Source organism: Carassius carassius, chromosome 32 (genome assembly GCF_963082965.1).
Source record: "Carassius carassius chromosome 32, fCarCar2.1, whole genome shotgun sequence".
Classification (NCBI taxonomy): Eukaryota; Metazoa; Chordata; class Actinopteri; order Cypriniformes; family Cyprinidae; genus Carassius; species Carassius carassius.
In genome coordinates, this window is record NC_081786.1 from 12,700,380 (window position 1) to 12,715,873 (window position 15,494).

The window sequence follows — 15,494 nt, forward strand, 5'->3', positions numbered from 1 at the left end:
GGTAATGTTTTCTCTTGGTTCATGGTTCTAAATAAATGCGTCCAGTGCGACTTATGTTTTTTCCTCATCATGACGTATTTTTGGACTGATGCGACTTATACTCAGGTGTGACTTATAGTCCGAAAAATACGGTAAGTTTTTTTGTGTCCATGCCCATATTTCCAAAATACACTGTTACATTTAGAATAAAACCTGACTTTTCAAGTCGTCTATGAATATTACAGCAATGTATTTCAAATAAAAAATGGCACATGTCTGCAAATTTTGTAATGCAAAAAAAAGACACTCACCATTAGGTAAATATTTTTAATTCAACGGACACTTTCAAAAAAAGTCCTGGGCTGCCAAATGCTTTTGGTAGCCATAGCTACTATTTTTTGTCCTCTGCGACGGAAACCACAGTTTTGCCACGAGCATGACCCTGTTGTACTTTCTGAAAGGCTTGGGGCACTTGAGCAAATGAGAACACTTCCTCCACCACAGGACGGACCTACAACGACAAAACAGAACACAAATATCAGAACTGAAATGTGACGTCCTGGGAGGACTTGAATCATGCCTGGAGTTTAACGTGATAATGACTCATTGGGGTCATGTTAATCTTATCCAAATCCAATGTATAGCAACTTTTAATATGCACATGCAATGCATTCAGTTGTGCGGAAGTGGGTGTTTGTGTGTGTGTTGTGGTGGTGCAGTTAAAACTGAGCTGGTAAACAAAAAGATGCTGGTTTGACCCACACAAGAACCATGTTATGCTTTGACTGTACCTGCATTGAGTTCATGTCACCTTCATGCTAAATGTACAGTGTCTTGTCTGCTGAACTGATTTATTTCAACTCCTTATCAAATGTCAATTGATTATTATTTTAATATCTACAATCTGAAGTGATAGTAACACTAATACAAATACAGATGAATACATTAGACTTCCAACAGGGTTAACGGAAGTCTGGCCCAACACTGTCACTGTCTTATCGTGAATATCTTCTCAAAACAAACAGTCTTTTAAAGTTAAGAGCGGAAAAACTCATAGCTGGTTAGCAAACACACAGAACATGATGCAGGCATAACAACACATGCTTTAAAGGAAATGATGACATCCATTTCCTGCCTCTGCCTGCTGCACTGCTGTAATGTTTCATTACATTGTTAATACCTTAGATATGTAAACTTTTTTTTTTTTTTTACTTTTTCTGCTTACCATTATAGAAAAGTTCCCTTAAATGCTGTTTAATTATGTTCAAATCAAATTTGAACTTTTTCATATGGTTTCTTACCTTTCCGAAATGTCTGAAATTAAATTCATAAATCGCACAGCTACTCTTTCAATGATGTAAGTTTGTCTAGCATGTCTGTCTGCTATCTGCAACATCCGATGGCTATCATAAGGTTAGCAACTCTTCATAGTGTAGTTCCCACCATGAAGTTTCTGCATTCAAAGACACAGCACAAGACGCAGAGCCCCAGTTAATGTGCAAATGTGGTCACAGATATATTGTATTGCTGCTAAAGATAAGATGCCATTCTGTTTTGATAAGGAATAGGTTTCTTCCTGTGTAGAGTGACCATATGTCCTCTTTTAGGACCTAAAAAAATGTGTCTGGCCGGGATTTCTAAATCGCTGAAATATGTCCAGGATTCAGCTTTTGCTTTCTACAGCTGCCATTCATTGTGCACATTTTTGTATTAAAGCCCTGCACAGGATTGTTTTCTTAATCCCGCTGAATTATTATTGCTCGCTCCAGTGATTTTTATATCTAGTCCCGCAAACATTCTAGCATTGCATATAATATTTGCGCATCAGGGAGCCGCCATCAATATGCGGAGTATTTAAATATATTTGAATGAGCACTTGCGGTTATTCACTTTCACTTTGACAAATTCACGATCACACGCACACTGTGTAAAGGAAGATCGGACATTTGTCAATGAGCTCAGGATCAGTTGAGCAGCAAATCCTCCAGCATGATCTGTCAGCCATCTCTCCTCTCAACACGTGATCAGTCAAATCTGACTCCTGCAGCTCCTGTTAGAATTACATTTGAATGAAATACTTATGTTGAAACATTTTGCATTCTACCCAGGGCCGTGGCTAGTGCGGTGAAAGGCGATGATGATAGGAGCCCACGGCTGTGTCAGTGTACTTAATGTTAATCACTCACAGCTCAAATGACATATTTTGAGTTTTGATATCTGGGATTGCACTTTCGCCATTTACAAATCCACCAATCAACCACACCTCAGCCCCTCGCCCTGCCCGCACCCACTGTCCTCTTTTCCGGAAAACTAAAATATGGTCACCCTATTCCTGTGTTCACCCTATTCAGCAGGGGAAAGATGTCGTCATTTATTGATTTATCTATTTGAGTTATGACTGATGTAAATCGCTGTCAGTGTGAACAACCCAAGGTGCCAAAACTGAGAATCTTGTATAGAAGCAGACAGTTAACTAACTGTCAGAGAACTAATTGAAGAGAAAGAGTCTCTCACACACATCAGACAAACTCAGGCTGCTGTACCTTTCCAGCATCAACCATTTCACTAATATCATCCAGCGTAGGGCCGCTTGGAGCAAAGAAACCCCAGCGGTAGTGCACTCCTTTCCTGAGGTGCTGAGAATGAGAGAAAGAGAGAGAGAGTTAGTACTGAACAGCTTTCTACCTCCACATCTCCAACTCCACAAAAGAGTGAAAAGGTATCAAGCAATCAAGTTTAGGTTCCCGACCCTTCTTGATTTCATTTTTCATCCTACCTTCATCCATTCTAGATCGCTATATACATTCATTAAATCATGTATTCTGTCCTTATATGCCACAGGACAGGGTGGAGTAAAGCTGTGAAAAAGGTGGGTCGTGGCTATGAAGGTGGCCTTGCTTGTCCTAACTACTCTTTTTAGGGACACAAAGCACCTTCTATCATTTGTAAGTAGCTGTGTATTCTGACAAAATTATTTTTTTTTGCCAAAAAATATCTAAATCATAGATTTGTAGTCATATACTAATAGTACTTAGAGCAGTAGATGTTTTACTAGTGCCTTAAGGACTCAGGATCTCAGGATGGTCTCATGAGAAAAAACTGCATGCATACAAGAGCTCCATCTCATCCAAATCCACTATATATCAACTTTAATATTCACGTGCATTGCATTCGCTGTGCAGAAGTGGGTTGTGGGTGTTTGTGTGGTGTGGTGGTTAAAAGTGAGCTCGTATATAAGCTATGAGCTGGTAAACAAGATATAAGGGAAAGTTTCAGGATTTTGCTAGATATTCAACAAAATAGAAGAATTTACACCATAAATACATATGCAAAATGTAAAGGTTTGCATTGTAATAGGCTACTATGAATACAAGGCATTCGTGTGTTGATTTAATGTCAGAAAAAAGGGACCAGTATGGATTTCCTGCAAAAACACCCAACAACAGCTGAGAAGAGTGCTCTGAGAAACGACAAACACACACACACACACACAAAATCTACAAAGAGGGGTTAGCAAGTTTAGGACCAGTACTACAGATTTTTACAAGAAAAAAAAGATATATATTTTAAACAAATGCTATTCTTTTTAGCTTTCTATTCATCAAAAAATCTCCAAATTGTCACGGTTTCCACAAAAATATTTAGCAGCACAACTGTTTTCAATTTTGATAGTTATAAGAAATGTTTCTTGAGCATATTACAATCATTTCTGAAGGCTCATGTAACACGAGCAATTAGAGTAATGGCTGCTGAGATTTCAGATTACACTTTAAAATATTTTTAAATAGACAATAATATTTCACAAAATTACTGCACTTTTGATCAAATACATGCAGCCTTAAGACACTGATTTCAAAAACATTAAAAAATCCCCAATGACTGGTATTGTATATATAAACAGAACAGTTGTAGGGTAGGAGGAACTCCACTTACTTTCATCTTTTATTTTTAAGAGAGACATTTTAGTGATTTATACATGCTGCTCATTCACCCACACATGCATCATTAATGAAAGGTAATGTTTAAAAACAGATAAACCATAAAATAAGAGGGTGGCAGAAGAAACTCACTTTTTCTTCCTCCTCACATGGAAGGGAAGTCCCTACCTTCAGCACTTTGCATCCTATGGTGACTCCAGACTGCATCATTCCGTCTGCGAGGCCCAGTTGGTCTGTGTTATGCAGGAACGGTGTTACTAGAGTAACGTATTTAGCGCCATTCCAGGGTTTCAGAAGATCGAGTGCCCATTTTTCAGTTTCACCCCCAATATTGTCTAAAATCAAATCAAACCTGAGAGAGAGAGAGAGAAATAAACTCAATGTCAATCACAAGTTCAACAATAAAGTCACAAACCCGTCACCCAAAACTAACTTTTTTAATGTCTGTAGTTGTTTTTCGACTGGTCCATCAGTGTAGTCCACGACATCATCAGCACCCAGATCTCTCACCAGACGCTCTGCATTCTGGGAACATGTTACAGTCACATGGGCACCCCAGGCCTTTACCATCTGCAGAGAAGCAAAAACTTAATATAAACGTCACTTATAAAGGTAGTACACACAGATGATTAGGTGTTTTATTATTCATTAAGGAGATGAAATACAAGAGATCATTTGTAATGTGACGCAAAATGGAAAATGCTAAACTTTATCATTCTTATCACCTGTATAGCTAAGGTTCCCACTCCTCCTGATCCTCCCAGTATAAGAACACTGCATAAGGACAGGACAGATCTATTACAGTCAGTCTTAATTCACTCCACATCTATGATGATTCATCTAAACTGCTAAAAATAAAGTAAGAATGATTTAAAATCATTTATTGAAATTGTGATCAAGTGTTGCTGAGATCACTATGAAGCAAGCGAAGCGGAACTTCCTGCATATAATTGTACAGCTGTCTTTAAGTAAGAAGAATCTGCCACATAAAGTAGCACATTTGTAAAATGAATGCTTCAATCTGTTAGTTAACGTCATTTAGTAATTATTTTGAGATTCCTAATCTAGTTTTGGTACATGCTAATTCAGTTTTATACTACGGAGACATAATTATTATATATATATATATATATATATATATATATAAAATATTCTGATTCTATGTTATTTAATCCCTTTAACTGGATGAACTAAACTAGACTCAACAGAAACCACAGACAATGTGAGTCAATGACTGAAAAACTTGCAGACTAGTACTTGCCGTTTCTTAGAACCGTTGTCTTTATTCAGACCACCAGTATTGACGATGACAGACCAGGCTGTTGCTGCCACATACGGGATGGATGCTGCTTCAACATGTTTCAGTGATTTGGGCTTATGTGACACCTGAATCACACACAGACATGAACTTTAAACTTCTATACACAGAGATTGCATTATGGACAACTGTGGCATTGTGCCCTTTATCTATATATGTAATTGATCCATGTATTAATGTGATCCATGTTTTGATCTGTTTATCATATAAAAGATGAGTCCAAATACTACCTCATTGGCACTGAGCACTACAAACTCTGCCAGGCTGCCCTGCTTCCACGGAGGGATCGCGGCCCACACCTGACAGAGAAAAACGAGCAGAAACTGGCCTCATTAACTGACGACTTGTGGTTTAGGGTTATTAGTGTACATTATATAGATACAGTTACAATTATATCAGATAATATCTGAAAGGGGCACCTGATCTCCTGGTTTAAAGTAGTTCACATCTAGCCCACATTCCATGATCTCTCCGGATACATCACGCCCCAGGATTAGAGGAAACTCACTGCCTGACTGGTTCATGTTCAGTGGGTCACGTTTCATGGCCATAGTAGCTGCTCCATAACCACCTTCAAGAAACATCAAAGACTTCATTAAGTTCACTTTAAACTCTTAACAAATATGTTTTAATATTTTTACTGTACATTTGAATAAAATACATGCTCTTTTTTTAAGCATTTATGACATTAAAGTCCAAGGTAGGCCAGTCCCATCATGCCTTGTGACTCATTCTTACACAATAACACAATAAAGTGGTTTGTTTTTACATGACTTTGCATATATGCAAACTGGTGCAAAGATGGGGATGAATTCACTTAAAACTGCATTTAAGGCTGTATCATAAAGAACACAGATTTAGATTATTAGTAAAGATTCTTGCTCTGCAGATGCTGGTGTTCTTGGTGGTTGCTAGGGTGTTGCTAAGGTGTTTTGGAACATGTATTGGTGAGGTTAGGGGTTTCAGGATTGTCTTTTAATACATGATAATATATTATTATACTGTATACTGATAAACAGATGTAAAAAGTTTTTTTTATATAATATAATACAATAGTAGGCTATATAAAGAGCACTTGTGACATGGTCATTTTTAGACAGCACCAGTAATGACAGCTCATTGTGTCTAGTCAACCCACAATTATGATTGTATGACGTTCAAACATTTTCTTTATGAAATATTGTCATGCCACTTCTTGCATTCCTTTTTAAATGCCACATAAAATAAATTGCACATATAAATACGGTGATACGTCACCGTCACATACCCCTCATACTGATGTCGATGGGGTTCACACTCGCCGCGTGCACCTTCACGATCACTTCATTGGGATAGTGGATGATCGGAAGCGCTGCGTTCTTGGTGAATCTCAACACGTCGTTTTTCCCGTATTTGTCGATGACCCATGCGGGCATGACACTCCTGCGGGAGGCTGAGAAGCTCAAGCTCCTATACTGACCCTTCAGCGAGCACACCACCCACCGTTTACACATAAACATGATTGAGCAGTCTAAAACAATCCAAAGCTCTTCTCCTGACACGGTGTCATAAACCCGTCATTAGTTATAAACAAAACCAACTTTATAACACTCTCAAGTTTAGCAAAAACGCATATTGTGTCCTGCAAAGTCAAAACAAACCGGTGATGAACTTTCACACGACACAATGAACCAATCAAATGCAGCAGCGCCCTTGGATCGACCAATCAGAAAGCAGAAATAATGGTACGTCAGCGAGGTCAACGGGAAGTGTCATGTCAGCCTCCAGTACGGCGCTTCGTCCGGCGGCAGCGATGCTCGGCCTGTCCATTAGAGAGGTCTGCCTTTATTTTAATTTTAATTAACCAAACAGCTTACTCGTAAACGAAACTGTAACTTTATAAACATTCACCGTACTGTTTTGGCACTCTGTTACATAATGTTTAAAAAATTTCCTTTTAAATCAGCCCAAAACCCAGTCTGAAAAGGCTGTAAGACCAGTCTAAAAGTGTAAACTGATTTTGTAATGATATTTTTATTTTTATTTTAGATAAATATATACAAATGGTTTTTATATATCTACCTACTAAAACGACAAAACACTATAAATGTTTAAAAAATTCAAATGTGCTGTGCCTACTGCAGGTGTCCCGGGCACTGAGGGATGGGAGGGTGTCTGCCACTGAGCTCTGCAGGAAATGCATCAACCAGATACAAAGGACACGTTACCTGAATGCATTTATCACCATTACAGAGGAGACGGCTATGGAGCAAGCACAGAGAGCAGACAACAGGCTCCGCACAGGTAATATAAATCTTTCATGGCTGAATAATAATTTGCTCTAAATAATAATGCTATATGTGTTTTCTTGTTACCTTACTTAAGGTAAACCTCTTGGTCCCCTGGATGGCATTCCTTTCTCTGTGAAAGACAACTTCTGCACAGAAAACATTGAGACTACCTGTGCTTCAAGCATGCTTAAAGGTCAGCTAAAGTGCATTAATGCAAGACTGACGCATAGAAAATTTTACGTTTCACGGATGATTCGTGAATATCATATTTTGTCTGTTTGGATTTGTAGGTTATGTTCCTCCATTCAATGCTACAGTTGTGCAGAAGCTGTTGGATCAAGGAGCAGTTCTTGTTGGAAAAACTAATTTGGATGAGTTTGCAATGGGGTAAGACTCGCACACATACTTTTTAAAAGTTTGGTGTTTGTAACAGTAATTAATGCTTTTATTCAGCAAGGATGATCAAAAGTGGCTGTAAAGTAATTTATAATTTTTAAAACATATATATTTCAAATAAATGCTATTCATCAAACACCCCTGAAAAAGAGTATCACAGTTTCCACAAAATATTGCACAGAACAATTGATCAGATTAGGAAATGTTTCACCAAATCAGCATATTAGAATAAATTTTTTAATATCATGTAACATTGAAGACTGGAGTAATGAATACATTACCATTTGAAAAATATATTCAGTTCGCAATTTTATTTTAAATTGTAATAATAGTATTACTGTATATTTGATCAAATAAATGCAGCCTTGGTAAATATCCGATAATTCTTTAAAAAAAGATTATACATCTTACCAACCCCAAACATTTGAACTGTAGTGCAAAAAAAGACCAATAGATCATGTATGGTGCACATCTTAACGACTCTGTCTTTCTTAAGAGCTGGAAGTACAGATGGGGTGTTTGGTCCAGTTCATAACCCATGGAGCTACACAAGCCTATACCGTGAGCAGTACACAGGAGATCCAGATTCTGACTGGGCCATCACAGGAGGAAGTTCAGGAGGTAGTGCTGCAGCAGTGGCGTCTCTCAGCAGCTTCCTGTAAGTGTAAAACTCTTTATAAAGTCATGCAAGCTACATTTAATAGTCAATTTAGCTTGAACCTATGCTTCAATACAAGCATGTTCATTAAGCTTAGTACATATATGTTAGGGAAAGGAATAGTTCTTTGTATATCTGAATTAGTTCATCTTATAATTCAAGATAAAATTCAGATTTTGTTCCTTGTGACCTTTTTTGGGTGGCTAATTGAGCAAAATGTAACTATTTACTAATGTAGTACTTTGCATTTGATTGATAGGTGTTCATGTACACACTGAGTTATGCATTTAAAAAAAAATTAGTATATGTTATATATCTAATCTTCTCTTAGAGCCTTGGGGTCTGATACAGGAGGCTCTACACGAAACCCTGGTTCTCTCTGTGGGGTCGTGGCTCTGAAGCCCACGTACGGCCTGCTCTCTCGTCACGGACTCATCCCTCTGGTCAACTCAATGGATGTGCCCGGAATCATGACCAGGAGTGTCCATGATGCTGCCACGGTCTTAAGTATGCGATCTGTTTGAGGGTGAGATTAACATATAAGGGTCACTGATTTAAATCTGTACCTTATGTTTTTGATTGATTCTGTTTTTTAGGGATTCTGCAGGGCCGAGATGAGAGAGACTCAACAACTGTCGAGGCACCCAGCACCCCACCCAGCCTTCCTGAGCACTTTGACATTAGAGACATATGTGTCGGCATACCAAAGGTACAGCTGCATTCAGACAATCCACTGGGAGACAGCAGCTCAGTGTGGTTTAAAGAAGACTGGTTCATACAAGCATTGTTTTTACAAATTATTTTAGCATTTGTACAAAATGTTATATTTCCATAATTAAAATGAAAATCCATTTTAGGCTCGTATAAAAATATAACAATTATTGAAATGAAATACTGACCTAAAATGTATCTATTATTTAATTAATAAATATCAATATTTATGATTATATTGATATTTTTTTTAAATAAGTGTTTATATTTCGCATGAAGAAGGTTAAGCTTGTTTTATTATGCCTTAGTAGCATGTTAGAATTTGAAAACTTATAATTCTTATTGTTATAATGTGAAAAAATGCTTAAATGAAACCTCTAAAAACATATATAATTGTAATAATTATTTCACTTAACTTTAATTAATGCTGCTTCATTTTTAAAGAATCCAGGCAGAATTATTATAATATAATAATGAAATTTACATACTGTGTTTTTTTTTTTATAGTAAGGAGAATTTAGGGCACAATAATGCGACAACAAAAAAATAATGTTACAAAAAGATGTTAAATAATGTTATTATTTATTTTTTGGAATGTGACCCATACATTTTTTATTAGTTTTGTTTCCATGCACCTTTTTTTTTTTTAATTGAAATATTGCATAAAAAAATGAATGGATGGAAATGCCAAGGTGTGTATAAATTCTGAAAATGCACATAAAAAACGTATATGCACGTTTGAGTAGAAAAATGCACATAAACTATGATGGAAACACATTTATTGAATAAATTCCTCCATGCGCATATCCAGACAGGATAACTTGACTAACCAGAGAACCAGTCTTCTCCACAGCAATTAATTTATCATATATGAAAATTATTATATTCAGTGGCTTCTCCTAGTTTTCTTAGTGATATTTAGTGAAATTAGCACTAGTTTACCAGGAAGTGACAATTTTGTTCTCTTTGACTCATTGGATGTAAACAGTGCTTTAATCGCAAATGTTTTATGCAATATTCCAGTTTTGTGCATAAGTTAGAATGTTTGGATGGAAACATAGCTATTGTAAGATTAACCTTTAAATGATATTGTAATAGAGTTTCTATGATTTTAGGAGTATCACGCCCCGGGCCTGTCTAAAGACATTCTGTCCCAGTGGAGTGGAGTCGCAGCCATGTTTGAGCAGGCAGGAGCGAGGGTACAAGAAGTATCTCTGCCACACACACAGCACTCCATCGTCTGTTACCACGTCCTGTGTTGCTGTGAGGTTGCATCCAACATGGCACGTTTCGATGGGCTTGAATATGGTGCGTAAAGCTTAACCATGTCTAAAACTGTCACAACACATTTGGGGCAGCTGTGGCCTAATGGTTAGAGAGTTGGACTTGTAACCCAAATGTGGCAGGTTCGAGTCTCGGTGCTGGCAGGAGTTGTAGGTGGGGCTCTCTTCCACCCTCAGTACTCATGGCTGAAGTGCCCTTGAGCAAGGCACTGAACCCCCAGTTGCTTCCCGGACACTGGCTATATAGCTGCCCTCTGCTCCGGGTGTGTGTTCACAGTGTGTTCACTTCTCACTGCTGTGTGTGTGTGTGTGTGTGTGCACTTGGATGGGTTAAATGCAGAGCTCCAATTCCGAGTATGGGTTACCATACTTGGAAAATGTCACGACTTTCACTTTCACATACATATAAACACGATGGATTTAAAATCTAGGTGTTATTTTATTTATAGCTACAACTACAAACTAAAATTTGAACATATCCATTTGAGTTTTGAACAGTGCTGTGTTTCTGAAAATGTCCTTTTTTACCTCCTCAGGCCATCGCAGTAAAGTCGACAGCTCCACAGATGCCATGTACGCCACCACACGACATGAAGGCTTCAACAATGTGGTTCGCCGAAGAATACTCTCAGGAAACTACTTCCTTCTGAAATCGTGAGAGTCTCAAAAAGAGAACCACTGTTGTCTCGCACCTATTTTAGATGTGTAGATTTGTACTTCATAGTTTTTATCACCTCTCACGCAAATTCATCTTTAAAGATGTACAAAACGTGGTAAACTGTGTTGTAAATAGCTTACGCTTGCTTACACCCCTAAGCTCTGACCACTTCTCATTTTTACTACTGGACTGGTACCACATTATTTTTTAGAGTTAGACAACTGTTCAAAAGTTTGAGGTCAGTAATGTTTGATGGTAACACTTTACAGTAAGCTTGGATTTGTTAACCTTAGCTAACTACTTTAGTTAATATGAACTAACAAGTAAAAGTACTTCTGAAGCATTTATTAATCTTAATAAATTTTATTATGAACATACAAATACATTATTCCAATCAAAAGTTGTGTCTGTTAAATATTATTTAACGGACCTCAGCTAACATTTGCATTTTTATTAACTAACATTATACACTCACCTAAAGGATTATTAGGAACACCTGTTCAGTTTCTCATTAATGCAATGAACCAATCAACCAATCACATGGCAGTTTCAGTGCATTTAGGGGTGTGGTCCTGGTCAAGACAATCTCCTGAACTCCAAACTGAATGTCAGAATGGGAAAGAAAGGTGATTTAAACAATTTTGAGCGTGGCATGGTTGTTGGTGTCAGACAGGCCAGTCTGAGTATTTCACAATCTGCTCAGTTACTGGGATTTTCGCGCACAACCATTTCTAGGGTTTACAAAGAATGGTGTGAAAAGGGAAAAACATCCAGTATGCGGCAGTTCTGTGGGCGAAAATGCCTTGTTGATGCTAGAGAACAGAGGAGAATGGGCCGACTGATTCAAGCTGATAGAAGAGCAACTTTGACTGAAATAACCACTTGTTACAACCGAGGTATGCAGCAAAGCATTTGTGAAGCCACAACACGCACAACCTTGAGGCGGATGGGCTACTTCAGCAGAAGAACCCACTGGGTACCACTCATCTCCACTACAAATAGGAAAAAGAGGCTACAATTTGCACAAGCTCACCAAAATTGGACAGTTGAAGACTGGAAAAATGTCGCCTGGTCTGATGAGTCTCGATTTCTGTTGAGACATTCAGATGGTAGAGTCAGAATTTGGCGTAAACAGAATGAGAACATGGATCCATCATGCCTTGTTACCACTGTGCCGGCTGCTGGTGGTGGTGTAATGGTGTGGGGGATGTTTTCTTGGCACACTTTAGGCAACTTAGTGCCAATTGGGCATTGTTTAAATGCCAAGGCCTACCTGAGCATTGTTTCTGACCATGTCCATCCGTTTATGACCACCATGTACCCATCCTCTGATGGCTACTTCCAGCAGGATAATGCACCATGTCACAAAGCCTGAATCATTTCAAATTGAACATGACAATGAGTTCACTGTACTAAAAAGGCCCCCACAGTCACCAGATCTCAACCCAATAGAGCATCTTTGGGATGTGGTGGAACAGGAGCTTCGTGCCCTCGATGTGCATCCCACAAATCTCCATCAACTGCAAGATGCTATCCAATCAATATGGGCCAACATTTCTAAAGAATACATTCAGCACCTTGTTGAATCAATGCCACGTATAATTAAGGCAATTCTGAAGGCGAAAGGGGGTCAAACACAGTATTAGTATGGTGTTCCTAATAATCCTTTAGGTTATTGTATACTATTTTACATGTTCTGCTTATTAATAGTTGATGTTAGATAATGCATTAACTAACGTTAACTAATAGGACCTTATTGTAAACCTTATTGTAACCAATTACCATTATTTATGTATTCATTTATTAATTTTTTTAAAATAAATTAATACATTTATTCAGCAAGTAACAGTTAAGTCTGGAGTAATGGCTGCTAAAAACTCATCTTTGCCATAAAAGGAGTAAACTGCATTTAAATATATATATATATATAAAAAAAATTATATAACAAAATTAAAAAATTATATATTATATACAAATTATATATATATATATATATATATATAATTTGTCTAGATAAATGCAGATATGGTGTTAATAAGAAATTTGTTTCAAAAGCATAAAAAAAAACGAACCAACATGTGACATGTATTTTCCTCAAGTATTTTGGGTAAAAAATTGTCTGACAAAAAGAAATGTCAATCACTTACACTTTTGAAGCCAATGCTGTGAGGCTGCACTATTTAATACGGTTTTACTTTATTTTACTTGACCAAACAAGTTGCACCAAAATTTAAAGATTTGACCACAGTATCTTCATTACTTTCAGTTTGCAAAGATGTGTCTTAGTTTTACTCCGATATCAGCATTTCAAATCTACATATTTCCCTTCCTTTCTTCTCAGGAACTACGAGCGTTACTTTGTGAAAGCTCAACAAATGCGGCGTCTTATCGCTGAAGATTTTAAAAATGTGTTTCGCACTGGCATAGATGTTGTCCTTACACCCACAACGCTGAGTGATGCAGCACGCTACTCTGACTTCATACAGGAAGACAACCGCACGCGCAGTGCTCAGGAAGATGTCTTCACCCAACCTGCCAACATGGCAGGTATGCACAGGAAGTGGATCTAAGAGAGAAATTACACCGCTTAATTCCAAGAAGGTTCCACCGAGTTGCATCCTTTGCATGTCCTTGATGGCTTATCTGGTCACCTGTGCAAATGTGATCTGTATCACCTGATTTGACAGGCCAATTTGCCTTACTGAGGTCAGTCAGGGAGTTTTGCGTGGCAACAACAACCAAGAAGGGCATGTGGCCTCCAGCTACATGTGACCTTTTGACTAAAGCGGGTTATTTTCCTAAAGCAGCATAAACAGATTTACAATTGAGATTTTAACGGATCAATGAACCACTGATAAAACCAAAGTTCATTCATCTTTTTCTGGTCTTTTTTAAGCCAAAATAAATCCTATATACAGTATGTGTATTTACAGTGTATGATTCGCTCTTTTCCACCACAGGTTTACCTGCTGTCACGGTACCAACAGCCCTCTCACACAGAGGTCTTCCCATCGGCCTGCAGCTGATTGGTCAGACACTACAGGACTGGAAGTTGTTGACCGTAGCCCACTGGATGGAACAAAAAGTCAATTTTCCAACGATCCGTTTACATGGAGAATCAAATGAGAGAGAGTTGAACCGATCAGTCAGAGAAAGGACAAATACAATCGGATCGTAACCAAAATGAGGAGTAGAGTACAGAGGAAATAAAACCTGTGAGGATTATATTTAGTGTCTAGGTTCATAAGAAGTAAGAATGTGAGTGTGAATGCTGTTTGAGCGCCCACTGGATATATGGGACTTGTCTGTATTTTGGACTGTGGTCTGAGTGATTAATTCTCTCTTCATGTTCTCAAAATACAACATATTTATTCTGCAGCATTGGTGTACGTGGAGTTAAACTTACTAGTAATAATATATTTTTTTAAATGCAAGTAACAGCAATTTTATTTGTGAACACTTTGAAGACAATAAAGCATAGATGGTAACTGGCAATTCAGATTTGAATAAATCAAGTACATATAATTATTTTAAAATTAAATATGGCATTGTGTTATGAACTAGGGGTGCTCCGATCAGGGTTTTTGAGGCAGATACTATATATTTAAAGCCTTATTTTTATCATGTGGAATTATTTATAGTAATACTCCAATCAAGATTTTTTTTACATTTATTCAAGGCCTGAATTTCATTTTTGAAAATGGGGAAGAATTTCCCTCTTATAGGTGACTTGTTAGAGGAGATGTTTTTTTGTTTTGTTTTTTTGAGGGGTGGAGGGGAGCATTTTTAAAGACATTTTTCAAAAATACATATTTATCTTATCTAAATGTTAGATCATGAAGTGCATTTTTGTTTTTACTCTCATGCAATTGTTGCATAATAGCAATATCAATATCACATCCCAGTTGCAAGTGGCAAAGCATTTAAACTGCTTTTCTTAAGTCATCACAAACATTCTAAATTAAAACTTACCACTGACAGAAACACTCAGCTCTATCGCTGTTTCTTTTGCATTTAAATCTTTATTACAAGCAATCCTGAGGTTCATAAAGAACTTTGTTTTTCTACCTTGTTCATCTAAAAGTGCTCTTTTCAAACCTAGCCACCAAGCCATTATGTGTTGACTGTGAAACCTCCAAACTTTAATTATATGCATTTATGGTGTAATTACTACATTTTTGTTTTCATATTTACAGCAAACAATTTGCTGTCACTTGATTTGAGCGAGTGCAGCAGAAACGATCTCGTGCACTGCTGCAGACGCACCGCTCATGAAACGCCTT

At 37.5% G+C, this 15,494-nt stretch overlaps 2 protein-coding genes across 3 annotated transcripts; one reads left to right on the top strand and one right to left on the bottom strand.

Moving 5' to 3' along the window:
- Positions 1-292: 292 nt before the first annotated feature.
- Positions 293-6,886, bottom strand: LOC132112737 (reticulon-4-interacting protein 1 homolog, mitochondrial). Of its 2 annotated transcripts, none has more exons than XM_059520382.1 (9): positions 6,503-6,886; positions 5,655-5,806; positions 5,466-5,534; positions 5,179-5,303; positions 4,643-4,691; positions 4,351-4,487; positions 4,086-4,269; positions 2,523-2,615; positions 293-490 (listed from the first exon to the last, which is right to left on the bottom strand). In XM_059520382.1, exons 1-9 carry the CDS (start codon positions 6,732-6,734, stop codon positions 371-373), a joined length of 1,161 nt encoding a protein of 386 aa, XP_059376365.1. In that variant the 5' UTR covers positions 6,735-6,886; the 3' UTR covers positions 293-370. The 2 variants fall into 2 exon arrangements, with proteins under 2 accessions (XP_059376365.1, XP_059376364.1); XM_059520381.1 differs by lacking the exon at positions 293-490 and adding an exon at positions 1,157-2,029.
- A 37-nt stretch (positions 6,887-6,923) lies between these two features.
- qrsl1 (glutaminyl-tRNA amidotransferase subunit QRSL1) lies at positions 6,924-14,589 on the top strand. Its single transcript, XM_059520380.1, has 11 exons — positions 6,924-7,051; positions 7,359-7,518; positions 7,600-7,698; positions 7,796-7,892; positions 8,398-8,559; positions 8,891-9,066; positions 9,156-9,268; positions 10,386-10,578; positions 11,090-11,207; positions 13,553-13,758; positions 14,172-14,589. Exons 1-11 carry the CDS (start codon positions 6,989-6,991, stop codon positions 14,387-14,389), a joined length of 1,605 nt encoding a protein of 534 aa, XP_059376363.1. The 5' UTR covers positions 6,924-6,988; the 3' UTR covers positions 14,390-14,589.
- Positions 14,590-15,494: the final 905 nt, after the last annotated feature.